At 42.4% G+C, this 23,092-nt stretch overlaps 1 protein-coding gene across 1 annotated transcript in view; it reads left to right on the forward strand.

Annotated features, from left to right (window-relative positions):
• The window catches only part of FTO (fat mass and obesity associated), a 426,360-nt gene that overhangs the window by 115,679 nt on the left and 287,589 nt on the right, over positions 1–23,092 (forward strand). The window contains 1 exon segment of the mRNA NM_001319276.1: positions 9,505–10,132. Within this exon segment, the coding sequence (NP_001306205.1) occupies positions 9,505–10,132 (628 nt within the window).

Below are 23,092 nucleotides of genomic sequence, written 5' to 3' on the forward strand. Positions count from 1 at the left end.
AAATTGGATTTGTCTCCCAGATGTTTTCTTCTCTTCCAGTCTCAGCAACACTGGGTGAATTCAGGTCCTCATTTGCCATCTTCCACCTGCACAGTTTTAAGAGTTTCCTAGTTGGTACTTTCCTTTGCTGGCCCCACCTCCATCAGAATTGTGTTCCGATAAATATGGCCAGCAGATTCTTTACCACTGCACCACCAGGAAAGCCCTAAAGAAGTTGAATTTTTAAGCATATTTTGAACCTGTTTTGTGTACCTTGTTGTGTGTGTGTTAAGTCGCTCAGTCGTGTCTGACTCTTTGCGACTCCATGGACTGTACCATTGGGTCTCCTCCATTGCGGGCAGATTCTTTACCAGCTGAGCCCCCAGGGAAGCCCCCAGATACGGCAGACTTGTCATTCCTTGCTTTGTAAATTCGGCTGGGTCTCTCTTGCCTCTGAGGTCAAGTCCAAACTCCTCTGCGTATGCTACAAAGCCATTGATTCTGTGGTCCCAAATCACCTCTGCTGGTCTAGTCTCCACTGCTTTGCCTGACATTGTGTCCAGCCTCCAGCTCTGGTCAGACTTTCTCACTAGCTCTTGGCTCTCCTGTGCCCTGTCATCCTTTCATGCTCTTGTGTCTCTTGTCCCCTGGGACTAGAGTACCCTCAGCCCCTTTTCTGTCTGGTGAGCATCTACTCATCCTTAGTTTACCTTACTTAAGGACAGTCTCTGTTCATACGAGGAAGTCCCACTTGTGTTATATTCAGAGTGTATTCAATATCAGAACGCTTCTCACTACCTCTCCCACGTGCATCGTGGCAAAAGCTGCCTCCGTTTCTCTCTCTTGAGTGGTTGCAGTGGTTTCCTAATTTCTTTTGCCTCCATGTCCAGTTTGTTTTAACACAGCATCAGTAGTAGCTTTCTTCTTAAAGCATAAATCAACTCATGCTTCCTCGGTGGTCCAGTGGTTTGCCTTCCAATTCAGGGGGTGCGGGTTCGAGCCCTGGTCAGGGAGGTGGGTTTCCACATGCCTTGGGACCAGAGGGTTTCCACATGCCTTGGGACCAGAAAACCAAAAGATAAAACAGAAGCAACGTTGTAGCAAATTCAGTAAAGACTTAGAAATCGTCCACATCAAAAATAAATAAATAAATGGATTAGCTCATTAGATTTTCTTGCTCAAAGCCCTTCATGGCTTCCCATCTTTTCAGAGTTAAAGCCTAAGTCCTGGTGGTTACTTACAGAGCAGGGCAAAACCTGTCTCTGACTTCTCCCCTCTCATTTCCTGCTTGTCCTGGCCCCTCCCCTCCCACTCTGGCATTCTAGCTCTTCCTGGAATAAACCAAGCACACTCTTGCCCCAAGGCCTTTGCACTTAATGTTCCCTCAGCCTGGAACTCTCTTTGCCCCCAGGTGTCTGCAGGGCTTGTGTGCTCATTTCTTGCCTTCCTTGGCTCAGATGTCACCTCATCAGAGGCCTCCTCTGCCCATCCTGTGTAAAATTCAGCCCTGACACTCCTATCCTACTTACTTGGGTTTGTTTTTCTCCATAGCATGTATCACATTCTAAAATGCATTAATACACCATAATACAGCAATACACAATCTAAACTATAAAATAAATGTTTTACTAAATAAACAAGTAATTAATGAATAAATAAAACACTCTATATATACATATACGTAATGAACTATATGGTGCTTCTCTGGTGGCTTAGTGGTAAAGAATCTGCCTGAAATGCAGGAGACATGGGTTCAATCCATGGGTCAGAGAGATCCCCTGGAGAAGGAAAGGGCACCCCACTCCAGTATTCTTGCCTGGGAAATCCCACGGACAGAGGAGCCTGGCGGGCTACAGTCCATGGGGTTGCAAAGGATCAGACACAACTTAGCAGCTAGACAACAACAATGAAGTGTGTATAGTTTAGATTCACAGTGTATAAATATATACTAAATATAGTATTTGTGTGTGTGTATATATATACACACACATATATGGGCTTCCCTGGTTGCTCAGATGGTAAAGAATCCATCTTCCATGTGGGTGGCAGTTCCATCCCTGGGTTGGGAAGACCCCCTGGAGGAGGGCATGGTAACCCACTCCAGTATCCTTGCCTAGAGAATCCCATGGACAGAGGAGCCTGGTGGGCTATAGTCCAGGGGGTCACAGGAGTCAGACACGACTGAGCACATGCGCACAGCAAAGAACAGTTTTGTTTGTGGAAGGATTTCCCGGACTCCATTCCTAATCATTTATTCCCTGCTCCAACAGTAGTATATTCATACTTCTGTTGTGAAAAGTCTGAGATCTCTAACTCTTGGTTCCTATTTCTGTTTCTACTGTTAAACTATGAGATGCTATAAAATGGGACCTAACTCATTTTTATCATTATATTTATGGCACTTTATACAGGGTTTGGTACAAATAAATATGCAGTAAATTTTAAATAAATTCAAAATGAGCTACCGAAGGAGTGAGTGAGCCGGCATGTTGTCTCAGTGTGGAGTGCGCTTTGCAGCGTGTTCACAAGACTCCTTGCGGGAGCTGCTGCAAGGCCCAGGCAGTCCCTTGGGAAGACCGCCCGCCTCCTTTGGGAGACAGCTCAGCATCTTGCAGCGGGGGGCTGGACCAAATAAGTGTCTAGCCCATTTGTCCTGGGATGGCTGCCAAGTCATAAGTAATTTACAACGAAAATCGTGTAGGAAATATTGTGATTGATACAGCGTGAATTTCTATAGAGTGCAAAATGAAGTGTTAACTGGCAGAATTTATTAGCAGCCAGATTAGAAACATACTCCCATGAGATCAGAGTGTCCTGGCACTTAAATGAAGTCCATTTCCCAGGTCACTTGAAGATTTTAAATTTTATTTCACTCTAGGAAAGGCTGAGTTCCGTTGGTCTTCATTTAGGAGAGCCTCCTGTGAACTGGTACCTTATTCAATACCATGTCTTGACTTCACCATATGATGAAGTTCTTTCAGAACCATCCCTTGATATGAGAAGAAGAAGGAGAATTTTTATATAATGGTTTAAAATAGGTAGAAAATAAAGCTTATGCTCCAGAGAAGCTAACATTCCGTATCTTTCATCCATTGATAGAGGTCTGGCATGTTGGCAACTTATATCTGAAATACCTTTCCAGTTTACAAAACAGAAATAGACTGACAGACGTAGAAAACAAACTTATGGTTGCCATAAGGGGAGGGATAAATTAGGAATTTGGGATTAATAGATACACACTACTGTAATAAAATAAATAGCAAGGATACAGCGCATAGCTCAGGGAACTATCTTATGATAGCCTATATTGGAAAAAAATCTGAAAAAGAACGCATATAACATATATATAGAACTGAATCACTTTGCTGTATACCTGAAACTAACACAATATTGTAAATCAGCTATTCTTCTATTAAAAAAATACCTTTCCAAATACTTACTAAACTCTTTAATATATAATCATCATTTATGTCATAGAATCTTTTATAGATCTTAGGGAATATATTATGTGACCAGATAACTGCTAATATTATAATTACATAACTGTACCCTCCCTGGAAAAACTTTAATGGGATTAAATAACAACCAAAAATTCTAACGTATTTGAAAATCTGCCAACAGGTGTTCCAAATTACTCTGTGATATCTGATGTTCTACTGGTACCTGTCCAGAATGGAAAGTGGATTATTTGTTTGATGGAGTGAATTAATATTAAATTATTTAATGTTCATTTCTTTTCCCGAATTCATCTAGTGTTCATTTCTTGAATTACAATATTTAATGTTCATTTCTTTACCCATTGTTGTCTTTAAAGAAAAATTTAACAAGCACTTCATGGCACTTTTATGTGTCAAGCACTCATCTAATTACATCATAAATAGTAAGAGAGGACATTTAAATTGAGGTTTGGAGAAGTTTTCTCCTGCATTTTCGGAGATTATGACAAAATTAGTTAGTTATTTGTATTCCTTGTGGTAAAATCAAAATTTCCTAGAGCATTGAGCAACATGCCAAGTCAGATTTAGACAGTACCAGAAGATATCTTGCGGAGAAGGCAATGGCATATCACTCTAGTACTCTTGCCTGGAGAATCCCAGGGACAGGGGAGCCTGGTGGGCTGCTGTCTGTGGGGTTGCACAGTTGGACATGACTGAAGTGACTTAGCAGCAGCAGCAGCAGAAGATATCTTGAAATATTTTGAAAATTTAGAGTCATCAAAAAGAACCTGGCACATACAAGAGGTGTTGTATTATTCGAAATTAAGAATTAGCTATTTGAAATTAAGAATTTTCAAATGTAACATCTTTTCTGATTTAAGAAGTATTCTGCATCTATTTTTGAAAATTTGAAAATTGTTCAGATGTCTAAAGAAAAAAATTAAACTTACATCCAAGTGCATTACCCAGAGATAACTACCAGAAAATTTTGGCTCTGTTTTTCTCCAAATCTTCTTTTCTGTATTTTCACATACACTGTTTTTCTTTGTATGAAACTATGACCCTATTGTCTGAATATCTTGTTACTAATTTCTCATATAGCATTAGTTCATAAAACATATTTTAAAAAATCCTTCTAAAATGTATTACTTACAGAGGAGCCTGGTGGGCTACAGTCCATGGGGTTGCAAAGAGTCGGATACAACTTAGCAACTGCACAGCAACAGCAGCAATTCTGGAATAAGCTGGAAAGAGAAACAGAGTTGCATTCAGATAAGATTGTAAATTTGATAATAGGCAGATGAGTGAGTTTCAGGGGGGTTTGCAGAGATGAAGGAGGGGCAGTTCAATGAAAATCTGAAATGAATCATTAGTTCAGAATGTGTGCTGATCCCTAGAGCTGATTGCCAAACGGTTCTCCACCCCTCCCCCATCACCCAGCTCTGCAGAATTACACTTCCGGGTCCTCTCATCCTGGATGAAACATGTGACTGTTTCTGTCCAGTGATAGAAGGCGGCCGTCACTTCTAGCCTGGAGTGTTTCACTGGCAGTGCCAGACCCTGCCAAACCCTCTTTTTCCTTTGGGCATAACCACCTGCTGGCTGCTTAGATCTCTGAGTTACTGTTTTACTGGTCAGTAATTCTCTGCCAGCCCACAAACAATATGTAAAATGATCAATATCACTGGGTGAAGCCACCAAGATCTGAGGGTTTTCTGTCACTACAGCGTTATCTACTCTATTCTGCCTGATCAGGAAGGCAAGACATAGTAGAAGGGATGCAGTAAGTCTGAGGAAGTACAAAGAAGGGAGATGAATTACTCAAGTCTAAATGTGGGACAATGACTAGGAAAGCGTAGTAGGACTATGCTTCTCAGAGTGCCTGTGTTAGATGCTGATTACAAAGTGACAAGCAGCAGGTTAGGTGGCATCGCTGTGCACTGCCACGGAGACTGCCAGGATCCATTTAGGAATTCTGGCTTCTATACCTCGTTTATCCCAGTAGAACAACAGACACAGAGACATACTTTCTGTTTACACAGCCCATGAGGAGTGCAGCATAATCCAATAAACAAGAGACAGAACATTCTGGAGCCATGAGCAGTAACCCTAATTTTATTGCTAAACTGGCTGCTCTCTGAGCAAGGTCCCTGAGGCCTCAGTATACTGGAAGCACAGTTAGCTAGCAGCAGTGATTAAAAGGAAGTTTCTCCGTACTTTCTTAACAATTCGAGTGTTCTTTAAATAATCCTTAGTATAAAACATGAAAGGAGAGGAAGATCGTTCCCAGGAACTTGGTTTTGAAGCACACTCCCACTGGGACTGAGAGAGGAAGAAGCCTGGAAATAATAGTCACATGCATACATACACTCTCGCTGCTATTGTTCAGTGCAGACTGGGCCTAGAGACTAATGAAGTTATATTTAACACAGGGGAATTATAACTCTAAAGACCTGGGAAATTCACATAACCACATGAGGATCACATATAAATACCTTAACATTAAACAACACTAAAAATATAACAGTAATAATGACATGGGAAAGTATTAAAAAGTTTTTTTTTTCCACTGGTAACTCTTGTTCCTCTTGCCATGGATCACACGTGCCTCTTTTTCTTTGGCCTCAAGAGCCCAGGACTTCAGTCCTTCCCCTTCAAGGCATTCTCTTTCCCCCAACTCCGTACCTGGCAGATCCTTCTCATCCTCCAGGTCTCTTACTCAAATAAACCCTTCCTGAATTTCCTTCCTCCATTAGATATGCCCCTGCTCAAGACACTCAGCGACTTGGCTCCTGTAGTCAGTCACCCTGTCTTCTGTACCATCCTCTTCTTCCCATATTGTTCCCATGAGTACGCTGACAAACCCTAGCGTACCCTTTTCTCTTCCATTGTCAAAAGTCGTCCCGTGGTCTAGCATTCCCCTGTATCAAGTCCGTTTTTCTCTTCCCTGTCATAGCAAAACCACGGCAATAGACAGATGCCATCTCTGCCACCTCCTCTTTGCTCCCCAGCTGACTCCCATCAGGCTCTGGTCCCCCTTACTCTGTTGAAATGACCCTGGTCATTGTCATCAGTGATCTTCATGCTTGTGGATAATTTTTCCCCATGTCGCTTGGTCTCTTGGGGGAAGCTGACATAGTTGGTACATCCATCTTTCTTGAAATACTCCTCTCTTCCTGGCTTTGGCAGTCATACACTCTCCTGGTTTTCCACCTCAAAGTTCTCCTTTGCCGAGCCTTTGTCTGTGACTCAGGAAGTGGCTTCGGGTTTCCTTCTGGGTTTGTGCTGTTCCCCTAGGAGACCTCAGTCATTCCCAGGTCTTTAAAAATTTCCCAGGTTTGTGCTGACGGCTCCCACCTTGAGTTTCCTGGCCACACTGTCTCCTCTGAGATCCTGATGTATGTCTGCCGTTGCCCCCTTATTTCCACTGGAAGATTTTGTTGCCATCTTCTTGGCTATAGCTTCAGAATAAAGCTCCTCATTCCTTCCTGTCCTTCTGCCTGTTTTGCTCTACCTTGGTCTTTCTTATTTAAAAAGAAATAGTAAATTGGGACTTCCCTGGCGGTCCCATGGCTAAGACTCCTCGCTCCCAATGCAGGGAGCCCAGGTTCAGCCCCTGGTCAGGGAACTAGATCCCACATGCCACAACTGAGAATTCACAACTAAAGATCTCGACCTGGTGCAGCCATATAAACATTTGAAAAAGCAAACAAACAAAAATCCCAGAAGATTGTTTGTTCAGTTGTTAAGTCCAGAGTCTGGAAAAGTCATCTGCCACTTCTTTCCCTTCTTCATTCCTCACAGCTAATTCATAGTGTTTCCATTTGATCTGCCTACAAAATACATATTTTACCTGTTCATTTATCTCTGTCTCTAATCCAGACCCATTATCATTTTTCTCCTGGATGGTTGTAGTAGCAACAGAGTTTTCCACTTTGACATTTGCCTCTTTCCAATCCATGCCCACTATTTTAATTAAGAATGATTTTTATGAAATGTAAATCAACCATATAACACAGGGAGCTCTGCCTGGTATGCTCTGGTGACCTAGAATGATGGGATGAGGGTCTGGTGGGAGGGAGATCCAAGAGGGAGAGGATATATGTATATATATAGCTGGTTCACTTTGTTATACAGCAGAAACAAACACAACATTGTAAAGCAACTTTACCCCAAGTTAAAAAAAAACAAACACAACATAAATCAAATTGTTCTTTGCCCTTTGACGTCCTCCAATGCACTTAAGAGTGATGTCTAGAGTCCTTACTTTGCCCTCCCAGGCTGTGTGTGATCCAGCTGTGCCTTCCTCTTCATCTTTAGTGCAAGTCTCTCTGCCTTTGGCTCTTTTGCTTTGGTAAAACAGGTCTTATTTTTGTCTCTAGAATAGGCTGGTCTCCATCCTCAGTGCCTTTGTAGGTTTCGGTCCCTCTTCATGGAAGGTCTTTCTCTAGTTCATCTCATGGCCGGTACCTTCTTTTCCTAAAGAGCTCAGTCTATAGGCCGGCTCCAAGAGTGTCTTTCCTTTTCCAATGACAGATTTTCCACTGGTTTGTTTCTGTCCGGGTACTTAGGACAACTTGGAATACTTCTTCATTTGTATAATTTGGTATAATAAAAAGCTCTGTGAGGCCAGGAACCTTATTTCTGTGTAGTGTGTGGTATATGCTCTACAGACATACATTGAATGAAAAAAATGTATGGAAAAATAAATGGTCTTGCCCTGTTGATCATATAAATGATTCCTGAATGAAGATGTAGAAGAAAACTGTCAAAAATGGTAGGCAGTACAATACTGAAAAGGTACCAGTCAGATGACATTTTCTGGGGGTAATGTGAGACCCTGGGCTTTGGTTTTAAAAAACTTCAGTTTCACTGTGTAGAATCAGGAGGCTGATTGGCTGAAAAATGAATGAAGTCCTACACTGCATCAATAAATCTCTGTGTTTCCATATTATGGGAGGACATTGTCTTATAGTGCTCTCCTTTGGTGATACCAGTGGAATTATTACATCTTTCTAAATTGCAATGGGATGTCTCATCCATTCATTCAGCCAGTGTTTACTGAGTACATCCTGGGCACTCGTGTTATAGTTGGAAACAAAACTATCATGGCTTTTGTGTTCATGGGACTCAGTGTCTGACTCACAAAGAAAAGTTATTTCACTTTCAGTGAAAGCATTGAAGCAGAAGCCAGTTTTTCATTTATTGAGAGGCTGTGCAATCTTGTGGTTAAGAGCTCATGCTTCTGGAGCTCAACTCTGAAGCCTGCAGGTTTTAAATTCCAGCTCTCCTATTATCAGCCCTTGTGACTTTGGGCAAGTTATTATTTATTTTATTTATTATTTTTTAATTTTGCTATGCCACGTGGCATGTGGGATCTTAGTTCCCCGAGCAGGAATTGAACCCACAACCCCTGCATTGGAAGTGTGGAGTCATAACCACTGGACCACCAGAGAAGTCCCCAAGTTTTTGGACTGTCTGTCTACCTCAGCATTCTCATCTATGACCTGGAGATAATATTAAGAATAGTACCTCCACATAAAGTTGTAAGAAGTAAATGAGTTGGTACGTATAACTCATTTTGAATAGTACACAACACTTGGTAAGCCCTTAAAAGAATAGGTGTTAATAGCAATTAATCAGGTTGTGTTTTTTTGGAGGGCCAAAGGCTGGAAGACAAGTTGAGGGTGGGGAGAAATGGTCATAGAGGGAACTTGGAAGACCAAAGACCAAATCATTATTATCATTTTATTTATGTTGTTGCTGTTGAGTCACTCAGTCCTGTCTGACTCTTTGCAACCCCATGGACTGCAGCACGCCAGGCTTCCCTGTCCTTCACTGTCTCCTGGAGTTTTCTCAGACTCATAAAATTTCGTTTATAATTGTCTGTAATTGAGCTTGGACCTAAAACTCTTTGGTGGAGAGTTGATGACTTTGTTTTATTTAGTTTTCTATTTTAGACTAGAGAGATATGTGTTCAGAAATACCCCTGACAGTCTTCTCCTAAGGCTTGTGAAGAAACACACTTTTGAAATAATCAAACTATAGCTATCCATAAACACATATTTTTGCTTTGCTTTTGTTCTAGTGGCAACTGAAATATCCTAAACTGATTCTCCGAGAAGCTGCCAGCGTGCCCGAGTTGCTCCATAAAGAGGTTCAACAGGCCTTTCTCACACTGCACAAGCATGGCTGTTTATTTCGTGATCTGGTGAGGATCCAGGGCAAAGACTTGCTCACTCCAGTCTCTCGCATCCTCATCGGTAACCCTGGCTGCACCTACAAGTACCTGAACACCAGGCTCTTCACGGTACCCTGGCCTGTGAAAGGCTCTGATGCAAAGTACAATGAGGCCGAAATAGCTGTCGCCTGTCAAACCTTCCTCAAGCTCAACAGTTACCTGCAGGTAGAGACCATCCAGGCTTTGGAAGAGCTTGCTGCCAAGGAGAAAGCCAACATCGATGCTGTGCCAGTGTGCATAGGTCCAGATTTCCCCAGGGTTGGCATGGGGTCCTCCTTTGATGGGCACGATGAGATTGACATGAAGAACCGAGCAGCGTATAACGTCACTTTGTTGAATTTCATGGATCCCCAGAAAATGCCATACCTGAAAGAGGAACCATATTTCGGCATGGGGAAAATGGCCGTGAGCTGGCATCATGATGAAAATCTGGTGGACAGGTCAGCGGTGGCAGTGTACAGTTATAGCTGTGAAGGTACAGTCTGCTCTGTGAAGAAGCAGCCCCGAACGTAACATGACCAGAGTTGCACAGGCTCTGGAGATACGCTCGTGTATGCGTGCGTGTGTTTGTGTGTGTGTGTGTGTGTGTGTGTGTGTGTGTACACAGATGTTGTGTGTCCTTCTAAGGTTTGCTGCACCCATATATCTACAGAAAATCCTTCTTTCTCATCCATTCGTGCTCTGTGGCTCATTGTTATCCTATGCTCAGAATATTTTCCCTCGTAAGCACTGTTCGTCATTGTCTTTCGCAAGCCCTGGAGAGCTGCATCTTGGTTTCACACACCCAACTGCCTTTTTCTAAAGCTCGGAGTAGATCGTACACTTGTTATAATTAACTTGCTGATAAAAGGCCAGGAAAACAAAAATCTGTCAAATCCTTCCAGGTTCCCACAGGTGTACATTTCCAGTCTTGCCAAAACGTTTTATTACAATTGACATCGCTGTCTTGAAGGGAGTGATTTGTCAACTGTGGACTTGTTCTTGGCTTCCTCCAGGTTTGACTACTGTCCTTCCTTGTCAGAAACAGCTGAGGTGGGTTTTATAAGCTGACAGACCTCTATTTTCAGACATATCTCTAGCCCATCCCCCTCCCCCCACCCCCCTCCCCCCCGTTCTCTCTATCAGTTCTGCAGTTTTAGACCTGAGAGGGTTTCTGTGGCCAGCCTGTTCTTGCAGTTTCTGAAACCTGGTGCCCTTGGAGCAAAGATCACAGGCTACCTTTTCTGTGGTCTACACAAATTTTCCTTCTCTGATTGTTCAGGTTCTGTGTCTTGAAGGTCCCCAGTGTTTTTCAGAACAGGATTATAAAAAGGGTAGGTGGACAAATTAAGGACAGAGTGACCTTTGCTGACTTCTTTGCCTGATCATTTGGCAAAGGAATATAAGATGCAGTATTAGCTCTTTTGGTGATGGAGAGGGAGGCCTGGCATGCTGCAGTTCATGGGGTTGCAAAGAGTCGGACACAACTGGGTGACTGAAGAACAGCAATTAGCTCATTTGCCAGTTTCTCTCTTCTTCTTGTTCATTGAAAAATGCTTGGAAAACCAGAGTTCTAGATATACCATCTGGGAATCAACTGGAAATTTTAAGGGCCATTGTTTCCTGAAAGCTTATTTTTTAATTGGATTTTGTTGTTATTTGACTCTTATTTACTAAGACAACTATTTTGGAAAAGGGATTTTCGAAAAGAAACCGTCCTTGCTCTCTATCTTACCATTTCCCAGTCTCAAAAATTTCCTCTGGATAGCTAAAATGTTTTCCACCTTTACCTTCGGTCTTTGGCCAGGAACAAGGAACTAGTTTAGCAGTTAGAAATTTTACTAGTTTCACTGCCATCTCAAATAATGATGCTGACCCAGGAAAATTGCTTGCAGGAGATTTGATGCTGTCCTAATGGAAAGAACTGTGAACCTCTGATCTTTAATAAGGCCTTGCCAGGGATTTAAGAACCATCACACCCAAGAACTCTGATGTTAACGAACAATGGGGTTTGTTAGTTTCTTTCTTAAGGAGGCAACTCTCTGAAACCGAGGCAGTGGTATGTGATAGCTCAAACAGCTACAAAGATGTCTTTGTGCTCCTGGAGCCTCTCAGCCTTTCTGTTTAATAGTCCTATTGTACTCCCAGAGCGTGGGTGATCAAATAGTTTTTGAAGCCTAGAATATCTTGTGGAGAGGAATGAAAATTTTTAATGACTAGTTTCTGTGGTTGGGAGTAGTTAAGATTGATAAACTATACAAATAAACCTAAGTACATAAAGCTTCATCCTTGCGCTTATCACCTAGACGAGGGAACTGCAGAATGCAAATCTATAGGGGCAGGGTAATTCCTTTGTGTTCTTAATCCCCAAAGTTCCCAGAACTCGATCTCAAAATAGCAGCAATACTGGGAGCCCTCATTTATTGAGCACCTATTATGTGCCGGACACTGGTAGAAGCATTTTACATTTATTAACTGATGTTATTTTTGCAACTCTGTGAATGAAGTCCTACTGTTAGCCTCATTTTTATATGAGGCAACTGAGGTACAGGAGGATGGTGAGCTTTTCCATGGTTATACAGCTGTGAATCAGCAGAGCTAGGATTTGAACTCAGACGATCTGGCTTCAGAGTCCTAACAGCTAAGGCTAAATGCTTTGTGAGCAGGTATTTCCCACCCCTACAGTATAGCGGGGCTTCCCTGGTGGCTCAGTGGTAAAGAATCTGTCTGCCAGTGCAGAAGATGCAGGAGGTGCAGGAGACGCAGGAAACACGGGTTCGATCCCATGTCTCTCACCCTGGGAAAGCTGAATCCACTGAAGCATGGACGTTTGTTTCCATAATTCTGAAGTCGTTATTTCAAAGTGAGTACCTTTATACGTCTTAGCTGTCTTTGAGACCAGGAAAAGCTAAGTTATAATTACAGCTAGAAGTTTTAGAGCACTCATAATTAAAAAAAAATTTTCTTTTTCCCTTAGCCTCTCAGCATCCCTGTCTAAGGTCTCAAAGCTCATTTGATCTTGTTTGTTTCAGTGTGTCATGCCATGTCTATGTTCGTTGTTTCTGAAGTCACTTCCACTGCTCAGTAAAACTTGTTTGATCTTATAAGTCACATTTTTTTTAACCTCCATGCAATTATTTATTCAATTAACAGTACGCATCTACTGTTTGCCAAGCACTCTTCTAGATACTGAGAATGTGACAGTGAACAAAAATTGTTGCCCTCGTGGAGCTATGTTTTAGCAAGGAGAGACAGGAAAGAAACAAATAAGCTTATATATATTGCAGAGGTAAGGCACAGGCTTACAGTTTTAAATAGGAAAGTTAGCCTTCCTTCAGTTGGGTAACCTTGGAGCAAAGATTGGGAGGAGCATATGAGTGAATTTTGAAGACTCAAGAGATGGGACATGACTTGGGGATGTTTCAGAAGCAACAAGTGTGGATGGGAGAGAGGCAGGGAAGAAGTAAAGTAATAGAGGTGGAGACAGACTGGAAGACTAGGGGTGGGAGGTGGCAGAAGATAGGACCTTCTAACATTGCTACCGTACCTGCTAAGTTGCTCCGTTGCATCCAGCTCTTCGTGAGTCCATGGACTGTAGCCCTCCAGGCTCCTCTGTCGGTGGGATTCTCCAGGCAAGAATGCTGGAGTGAGTGGACATGCCCTCCTCCAGGGGATCTTCCCAACCTAGGGATCAAACCCGGGTCTCTTACATCTCCTGAACTGGCAGGTGGGTTCTTTACCACTAACACCACCTGGGAAGCCCAGTATTGTACAGTAGGCCCCCCTTATCCACTGGGGATGCCTTCCAAGACCCTCTGTGGTTTCCTGAAACCATGGATAGTACTGAACACTATATAGACCGTTTTTTCCTATACATCCATACCTATGATGAAGCTGAATTTGTAAATTAGGCACAGTAAGAGATTAACAACCATAACTAATAATAAAGTATAACAATTATACCATAATAAAAGTTCTGGTTTCTCTCTTGAAGTATCATATTGTACAGATTTAGTACTTTGCCTGTCTTAACTAACCACTTACCACTCACTGTCACCGTAACTTGTGCAGTATGAGGTGCGACAGCAAAACTAGCTTAAATTTCTTTTTCCTTCTTCACGACTCCACAGATAGAAGATTTGTTCTTACCATAGATGTTAGAAACATTGGCATTCAACTCTTTTTCTTTCTGTACTAAGTTGAGAACCTTCACCTTTTCACTTTAAGGAAGCGCTTTACAACTTCTCTGTGGCCTGTTGGGCTTGCCAGCGTCCCTGTTCTTAAGCTTTGGGATCATAAGTATAGTAAGGGCATGCAAGCCCTGGATCCAGTAATGCAAGCTTACTGGAATGCAGGCACTGCAATACCATGACAATTGACCTGATAACCAGAGGGCTACTAACCAGGCTACCCTGGACAGAGGCTGAGTTACTTTCCAGGCAGGACACAGCAGGATATCATCGTGCTGCTCAGAACGGCATGCAACTTAAAAACTTCTGAATTGTTTATCCCTGTAACTTTCCATTTAATATTTTCAAGATTGCTCTTGACTGTGGGTAACTAAAACCACAGAAAGCGAAACAGCAGATAAGGAGAGGCTGTTGTATTCAGAATAACGATCCCGGGCTTGTCCTTGGAGTGGGATGGGAAGCCGCTGCAGCACCGGTAGAAGGGAGGCAGGGCTGGAAGCAGGGGAGCTGCAAGAGGCCGTTGGGTGGTCCAGACTAGAGACGGTGGATCCGGTTAGAAGAGGCAGAGGTGATGAGACATAGTTCTATCAAGACCCATATCTTTTCACCAGCAAAGATTGGCAGTGCCTGTCAGAGAAGAAGACCAGCAGCAGCATCTCCCAGTTGTCCAGAGAAGGCTAGGGATTTCCCTGGTGGTCCAGTGGCTAAGACTCAATGCTCTCAATGCAGGGGTGGTGGATTTGACCCCTGGTCAGGGAACTAAATCCCACATGCCGCAACTAAAGATACTACATACATACTGCAACAAAGATGTGAGATCCCAAGTACTGCAATTAAGACAGTGCTAATTTGTTTCAGTCATGTCCAACTCTTTGCAACCCCATGGACTGCAGCCCTCTAGGCTCCTCTCTCCATGGGATTCTCCAGGAAAGAATACTGGAGTGGGTTGCCGTGCCCTCCTCCAGGGGATCTTCCCGACCCAAGGATGGAACCCTGGGTCGTCTCTTACTCATCTGCATTGGCAGATGAGTTCTCTAGCATTGGCACCACCTGGGAAGCAATTAAGACCTGGTTCAGTTCAGTTCAGTCACTTAGTCATGTCCAACTCTTTGTGACCCCATGAAGTGCAGCACACCAGGCCTCCCTGTGCATCACCAACTCCCGGAGTTTACCCAAACTCATGTGCATCAGCTCGGTGATGCCATCCAGCCATCTCATCCTCTGTCGTCCCCTTCTCCTCCTGCCCCCAATCCCTCCCAGCATCAGAGTCTATTCCAATGAGTCAACTCTTCGCATGAGGTGGCCAAAGTAGTGGAGTTTCAGCTTTAGTATCAGTCCTTTTGATGAACACCCAGGACTGATCTCCTTTAGGATGGACTGGTTGGATCTCCTTGCAGTCCAAGGGACTCTCAAGAGTCTTCTCCAACACCACAGTTCAAAAGCATCAATTCTTTGGCGCTCAGCTCTCTTCACAGTCCAACTCTCACATCCATACATGACCACTGGAAAAACCATAGCCTTGGCTAGACGGACCTTTGTTGGCAAAGATGTCTCTGCTTTTGAATATGCTATCTAGGTTGGCCATAACTTTCCTTCCAAGGAGTAAGCGTCTTTTAATTTCATGGCTGCAGTCACCATCTGCAGTGATTTGGGAGCCCCAAAAAATAAAGTCTGATACTGTTTCCACTGTTTCACCTTCTGTTTGCCATGAACTGATGGGCCCAGATGCCATGATCTTCGTTTTCTGAATGTTGAGCTTTAAGCCAACTTTTTCACTCTCCTCTTTCACTTTCATCAAGAGGCTTTATAGCTCCTCTTCACTTTCTGCCATAAGGGTGGTGTCATCTGCATATCTGAGGTTATTGATATTTCTCCCGGCAATCTTGATTCTAGCTTGTGCTTCCTCCAGCCCAGCGTTTCTCATGATGTACTCTGCATATAAGTTAAATAAGCAGGGTGACAATATACAGCCTTGAGGTACTCCTTCTCCTATTTGGAACCAGTCTGTTGTTCCATGTCCTGTTCTAACTGTTGCTTCCTGACCTGCTTACAGGTTTTTCAAGAGGCAAGTCAGGTGGTCTGGTATTCCCATCTCTTTCAGAATTTTCCACAGTTTATTGTGATCCACAGAGTCAAAGGCTTTGGCATAGTCAATAAAGCAGAAATAGATGTTTTTCTGGAACTCTCTTGCTTTTTTGATGATCCATTGGATGTTGGCAATTTGATCTCTAGTTCCTCTGCCTTTTCTAAAACCAGCTTGAGCATCTGGAAGTTCACGGTTCATATATTGCTGAAGCCTGGCTTGGAGAATTTTGAGCATTACTTTACTAGCATGTGCTGCTGCTGCTGATACTACTAAGTTGCTTCAGTCGTGTCCGATTCTGTGCAACCCCATACACAGCAGCTCACCAGGCTCCCCCGTCCCTGGGATTCTCCAGGCAAGAACACTGGAATGCGTTGCCATTTCCTTCTCTAATGCATGAAAGTGAAAAGTGAAAGTGAAGTTGCTCAGTCGTGTCTGACTCTTAGCGATCCAATGGACTGCAGCCTACCAGGCTCCTCCATCTATGGGATTTTCCAGGCAAGAGTACTGGAGTGGGAAGCCATTGTGAGATGAGTGCAATTGTGTGGTAGTTTGAGCATTCTTTGGCATTGCCTTTCTTTGGGATTGGAATGAAAACTGACCTTTTCCAGTCCTGTGGCCACTGCTGAGTTTTCCAAATTTGCTGACATACTGAGTGCAGCACTTTCACAGCATCATACAGCCAAATAAATAAATAAATATCTTTTAAAAAGACAGAAGGCTAGGCCAATAAGAATGCCTGGACTTACCCCTCTCTCCATAGCTTTATTGGAGTGTCATTTACGTACAATAACTGCACATATTTAAAGTCTGCAATTTAGGAAGTAGGATGTGAAGTTTGAGGTGGTTCATTGGCACAGACTAGCCCAGATATCCCATCTGGGGATTTCCTATCAACATAATCCAGTCTACTTTGTTGGAGTTTCAGATTCCTGCATCCCATGTCTATCTCTTTCCTAATTTGTTTCTTTATTTTACTGAAGCATTAGAGATTAGTATCCTCTAATGGTATCTTAAGAAACGGCGTTTAGAAAGCACATTTTGGAGACCTTGAATGTCTAAATTTATCTTTATTCTGCATTGATGTGTGTAGACACTTTACATATGGAAATCTTGATGGAAAATAATTTTCCTTCAGAATTTTGGGGACATCGTATGTACCAGTGTCTTTTTATCTTCCAGTGTTCATGTTGTGGGCTTTGATTTTTTTCTTTATCCTTTATGTGATAAAGATTTTTTGATTGGGTTTTGCCCTAATATTTTATAAATTCACAGTGATTTTTTTTTTCATCCATTATACTGGCATTTGATGGGTCCTTTCAGTCTGGAAGGAAACTCGTCCTTCAAAGTGGGATATTTTCTTGAATCACTTTGTTAATTATTTCTTCCTCTCCAGCTTTCTTTTCTCTGTAGAATCCATATGGTTTGATCAAACTGACTGTTTCCTCTAATTTTGTTACTTATTCTCTTGTTTTTTAAACTTTTTTTTGTATTTTAATCTTTTAATCTATTTGTATTTTTTCATCTGAGAGTGTAATCCACTCTCAGAAGTTATCTTACTTTTGTCTTCCAACTGGTAACCACTAGTTTAACTTCTGAAGCCATACATTAGTTTTATACATATTTGAATTAGAATTGTTAGCTCTTTGAAGGAATGGTTTGTGTCTTGATCCTTCTTTGTATGTGCATATAATGCAAATCAGCATTTTTTTGCCCCAAATCAGTAGGCATCTTTTGCCCTCGAGTAGTTCATGCTGTTTAACTACATTGTGGCTGTTGTCCAATAACCCTTTGATTTCTGCCGCTGCAACCTCTGTTTAATACTAAGGTTCTTTAGATTGCACATAGCAGATGCTTGGCCTAAACAGGTTAATTTAACACAATGTGAAATTGCTTTATTTAATACTAAGACCAGTGTCACTGGCTTCAGGTGCACCTTGTTTCAGCAGTAACAGTGTGGCCAGCTTCAGACTTCTTCCCTTCATATTTTGGCTCTTTTTGAGCTGTCACTTTATTCTCTTGAGGGAAGTAAACTTCTTGTGACCCCCCAAGTGCCTGCCTCCAGCTTTTGTGGCTGCTCTCTTTCTTGCTGAGGAGCTTTGAGAAGGAGAGAAACCGTGCCTTGGACATGTATTTTGAACCTTGGGTAAAGCTTTTCCCTAGGGACTTCCCTGGTGGGCCAGTGGTTAAGAATCCACCTTCCAAAGCAGGGGATGTGCCTTCTGTCCCTGGTCAGGGAACTAAGATCCCACATGCTGCAGGGCAATTTAGCCTGTGCACCACAGCTAGAGAAGCCTGTATGCCGCAACGAAGACCCAGCGCAGCCAAAAATGGTTAAAAATGAAACAAAGCAAAACAAATTAGTTCAATAAAAAGCTTTGCCTGAAGATAGGTGAACAAATAGTTATTCTTTTTTGATTGATCCAGTTTGATTCTGGTCTTCTATGCTGTTTAGAGTCTTCCCTGGTGTTTCAGTAGTAAAGAACCCATCTGCCAATGTAGGAGACGTGGGTTTGATCCCTGTGTAGGGAAAATCCCCTGGAGAAGGATATGGCAACCCACTCCAGTATTCTTGCCTGGGAAATCCCATGGACAGAGGGGCCTGGCGGGCAGTGCATGGGGTCACAAAAGAGTCAGACGTGACTTAGTGACTAAACAGCAACAGCAATATTGTTCACAACATCCAGGTTTTCTCTAAGGCTCCGTGACTCTGTACTTTGCTGAGGTTGCCCACAGAATTGCAGCCTTTGCTTGAAGCTCTGGTTCAAGGAAGTTTCTTTGAGAGGTATTTTGGCTTCCTCTCCTCATTTTATGTGTGTGTCTGTGAGTGTGTGCAAGTCACTCAGTTGTGTCCCACTCTTTGTGACCCATGGACTGTAGCCCTCCAGGCTTCTCTGTCCATGGAATTTTCCAGGCAAGAATACTGAAGTGGGTTGCTACTTCTTCCTCCAGGGACTCTTCCTGACACAGGGATCAAACCCGCGTCTCCTGCATTGGCATATGGGTTCATTACCACTGAGCCACCGGGGAAGCCTCTCATTTCATATTTTATTTTAAATAATGTCATGGTCTTAGAGCTTTAGCCAAGAACCCCCAGAGCAATTTTTCTTTCCTCTTCTCACTTTCACTTTATTCCACCATGTCCATGAAACATGATATAATGAGGTTCTCCTATGATGTGAATATTTATATCTTAAAAAAAATTTTTTTTTCAAATGCTTAATCTGAAAGCTGACAGAGCCAGACATCCTGTTGAAAGGCTTCAGATTTTTTTGGTAAAGAGTTTTCAATATTTCTCATGAAATCCTAGAAAACTTATAATTCATTTCACAATTTATCTGTGTCAGGGAACTACATTTGTCCCTGAATTGCTGCTTTCGAGACATGTTAGAACAGCTTCTTGTCATGGATTTTGAGCTGAGATTGATAAGGGTCTTTTTTTTCCTTCGAACTTCTGAATTCTCTACTTCTTCAGACCATTCCTTGCTTAGTGGCTAAGGAGTGTGCTCTGGGTTAGCAGCCGGCTTGACTGATTGTTCTTCACAGCGAATCAAGGAATGCAATTTTAAATGGTAGAGTTCTTCAGGGAATCTCCTTCTTGGCCAACCCTTCTTTGCAAGGAGCAGAGACCTTCAGGTTGTTATTGTTGTTTAGTTGCTAAGTCATGTCCGACTCTTTGTGACCCCAGGGACTGCAGCATGCCAGGCTTCCCCGTCCTTTATTTTCTCCCAGAGTTTGCCTAAACTCATATCCATTGAATCAGTGATGCCATCCAACCATCTCATCCTTCGTCATCCCCCTCTCCTCCTGCCCTCAATCCTTTGCAGCATCAGGGTCTTTCCCAATGAGTCGAGTCTTCACATCAAGTGGACAAAATACCAAAAGGAGCTTCAGCTTCAGCATCAGTCCTTCCAATGAATATTCAGGGTTGTTTTCCTGAACTGACTTGTTTGATCTTGCAGTCCAAGGGATTCTCAAGAGTCTTCTCCAGTACCACAGTTCATAAACATCGATTCTTCAGCAGTCAGCCTTCCTTATGGTCCAACTCTCACTTCCATACATGACTACTGGAAAAACCATAGCTTTGACTATATGGATCTTTGTCGTCAAAGTGATGTCTCTGCTTTTTAATACACTGTCTAGGTTTGTCGTAGCTTTTCTTCTAAGGAGCAGACATCTTTTAGTTTCTTCAGGAATATTTCCCAAGTGTTCTCTGGCTTATGCCATTTGCCATTATTTTGGAAACCTGTCCAGAAAGATTATCCAAAGTCAGCACTTAGAAGCATCTACCTTCCAGAGGGATCATTCTGGGAAACAGATCTGACCTATGGGAAAGTCACCATCAGTGCCTGCCACTGCCCTCAGCATAAGCCTAGCTTGCTTACGTGGTTCACAAAACCCACAATGTCTCTTTGGGCCTTTCCCCACCTCTCCAGCCTTTTCACTTGCAAATCCATGTCATTCAAGTAACAGCCCTTTGCTGTTTTTGTTGTTTAGTTGCTAAGTCGTGTCTGACTCTTGGCAACCCCATGGACTGTAGACCCCCAGACTCCTCTGTCCATGGAATTCTCCAGGCAGGAATACTGGAGTGGTAGCCATTCCCTTCTCCAGGGGATCTCCCTGACCCAGGGATCAAACCTGTGTCTCCTGCTTGGCAGGCGAATTCTTTACCACTAAGCCTCCTGGGAAGTCCGTAACACTCTTACCACTCAGAGTCAATTATGTTTCTAAACATCCATCTGCCATATCCCTTCTAGAGTGTGTCTTCCCAGCCTCATACCTTTCCCCTTTCACCTTTTGTGTTTCTCTATTTTGAAAAATGATTCCTGGTCCCAGACACTGGGATGTCATAGATCAGTGCTGGACAGAAAACGTCCTTAGACTTCATCTACCAGCTGAGCCTCTGCAACTTCTGGTTTCTCCTGCCTCAAGATTTGTGACGTGAACAGGATGGGACCTGCTGTGTAAGCCCCTCTAGGTATGGGGTAAGGAAGCAGAGGAAATTGTTGCCTGGGCCAGAGTCTTAGAAATTTTAGCACTTGGCTAAGGCAACACAAGTGTGTGTGCATGCTTGCTCAGTCGTGTCTGACTCTTTTTGACCCCATGGACTGTGGCCTGCCAGGCTCCTCTGTCCATGGGATTCTCCAGCAAGAATACTGGAGTGGGTTGCCATTTCCTTCTCCAGGGAATCTTCTCAACCCAGGGAATGTACCCACATCTCCTATGTTGGCAGACAGGAGAAGCCCCAGCTAAGGCAATAAGAAATAGGAAATAGAGCTATTTTTTTTGTGTGTGGTGATGAGATATATATATATGTATGTATGTGTATATATATATATTTGCACATCAGCAAAATTATTGACATAGAATATTAATGGTATTATGCTTTAAATATGGTAGAACATTTCAAGTGATGTATTTTACTTGATTAGAACTGTCATCTCTTCTTTTATGCTCAGGCTTCTGTATTTGTTGTCTGTGTAACAGTGGTTTGCACACAGCTCTGGAAATGCACACAAAATATTTGATGGCATTTATCTTTTATTAAATGGAATTAATTTTTTCTCAAAAACTAGTTAGCTGGTTTTTTCCCCTTTATTTGTTAAAGCCTTTACTTTTAAGATGTGACAGAAAAATCTTACAGGTACACATGGAAAAGTAATACTTGATTGCAGCTGAATATTAATTGGTTAACCTGGGGGTTGGAGTTTTGGACATTTTAAACTTGATGGTTAAACTTCGCATTCTTTTGCGTTTTGTTACATCTTTCACTTCTTTAGTCGTTTGGTTAGTGGGAGCTGGGAATGCGCTGAACACACTGAGACACATAAAACCCTTTCAGTGTTGCTGAAGTTCAAAGGCAAGTAGGAGCCAATTGCCTCTGCTTGTTTCCAAAATAACATAGGGAAACAGTAATCAGTTGCAGTTGCTATAAATAATTACAAGTTGATTTTATTGAGAAAGTGAGCAACACTGTATTTATGCAATAAAAAATTTATCAGACATACATCTTCCCTCCTCCCTTTCCAGCCCACGGAGGAAACAAACCTTCAACAAAACATTATTTTAATGAGCACATTTCAAAGGTGCCGGATTTATGGGAGACATCAGGCAACACTGATTGCAATTACTGTCTCTCTTTGTCGTTCAGGAGTTTATTGATGCCATATTGAGAAGAGTGTGAGGATGAAAGTTAGAGGGGAAAGTAGTCAACCAGCCTGTTAGCCTGTAAACATCCATACTCGGTGGCATCAAAAACCTCCTTAAAATGGTTGTCTTTGTAGTTTAAAAATCATTTCTTTTTTAAGTTGTTGATTTGACCAGAGATGGATGTACAAAAAAACCTTCTTAAAATGTCTCTGTTCTTTTCCTTGGGCTGCCCAGGTGGCTCAGTGGTAAAAATATCCACCTGCTAAGCAGGAGATGTGGTTTCAATCCCTGGATCTTGAAGATCCCTCGGAGGAGGAAATGGCAACCCACTCCAGTATTCTTGTCTGGGAATTCCCAAGGACAGAGGATCCTGGCAGGCTACAGTCCATGGGATTGCAAAAGAGTTAGACATGGCTTAGAAACTAAACAACAGTTCTTTTTCTTGGGCTACAAGCTACAGCTATTATCATTGGAACCCTCTAGAATGAAGCAGCCTGAAGACTTGTAGTATAAAAGATAATAAATACTGATTTTTCTTTTCAATATTCTTTTGTTAAGTCAATCTGCTTATCAAATAATTGAGTATTATTGCTTTATAATGTTGTATGTTGGTATTGGTCACATGAATTAGTTGGTATTAGTCACATTACATCATTAAAAAAAATTTTTTTTCCTACATTTTTTTTTTTTTTAACATTTTGGCCACACTGCGTGGCATGTAGGGTCTTAGCTCCCTAACCAGGGATTGAACCCACACCGTCTTTAGTGGAAGCATGAATCCTAACTGCTGGGCTGCTAGGGAAGTCCTACATCGTGATTATTGTATTCAGCCTCAGATTCCTCACTAATATGTGCTGCGCACATCTCTATCAAATCACAGATATCAAGCCTATAGAGCAGGGGTCGGCAAACATTTTCTGTATAAAGGACCAGATAATAAAGATTTTCAACTTCAGAGGCCTCTGGTCTGTGTCTTAGCTACTCAACCATGTTGTTATGTGTGAAAGCAGCTGTTGATAGTATGTCAGTGAAT

The sequence above is a fragment of the Capra hircus genome, chromosome 18, assembly GCF_001704415.2.
Source record: "Capra hircus breed San Clemente chromosome 18, ASM170441v1, whole genome shotgun sequence".
NCBI classification, from domain to species: Eukaryota; Metazoa; Chordata; class Mammalia; order Artiodactyla; family Bovidae; genus Capra; species Capra hircus.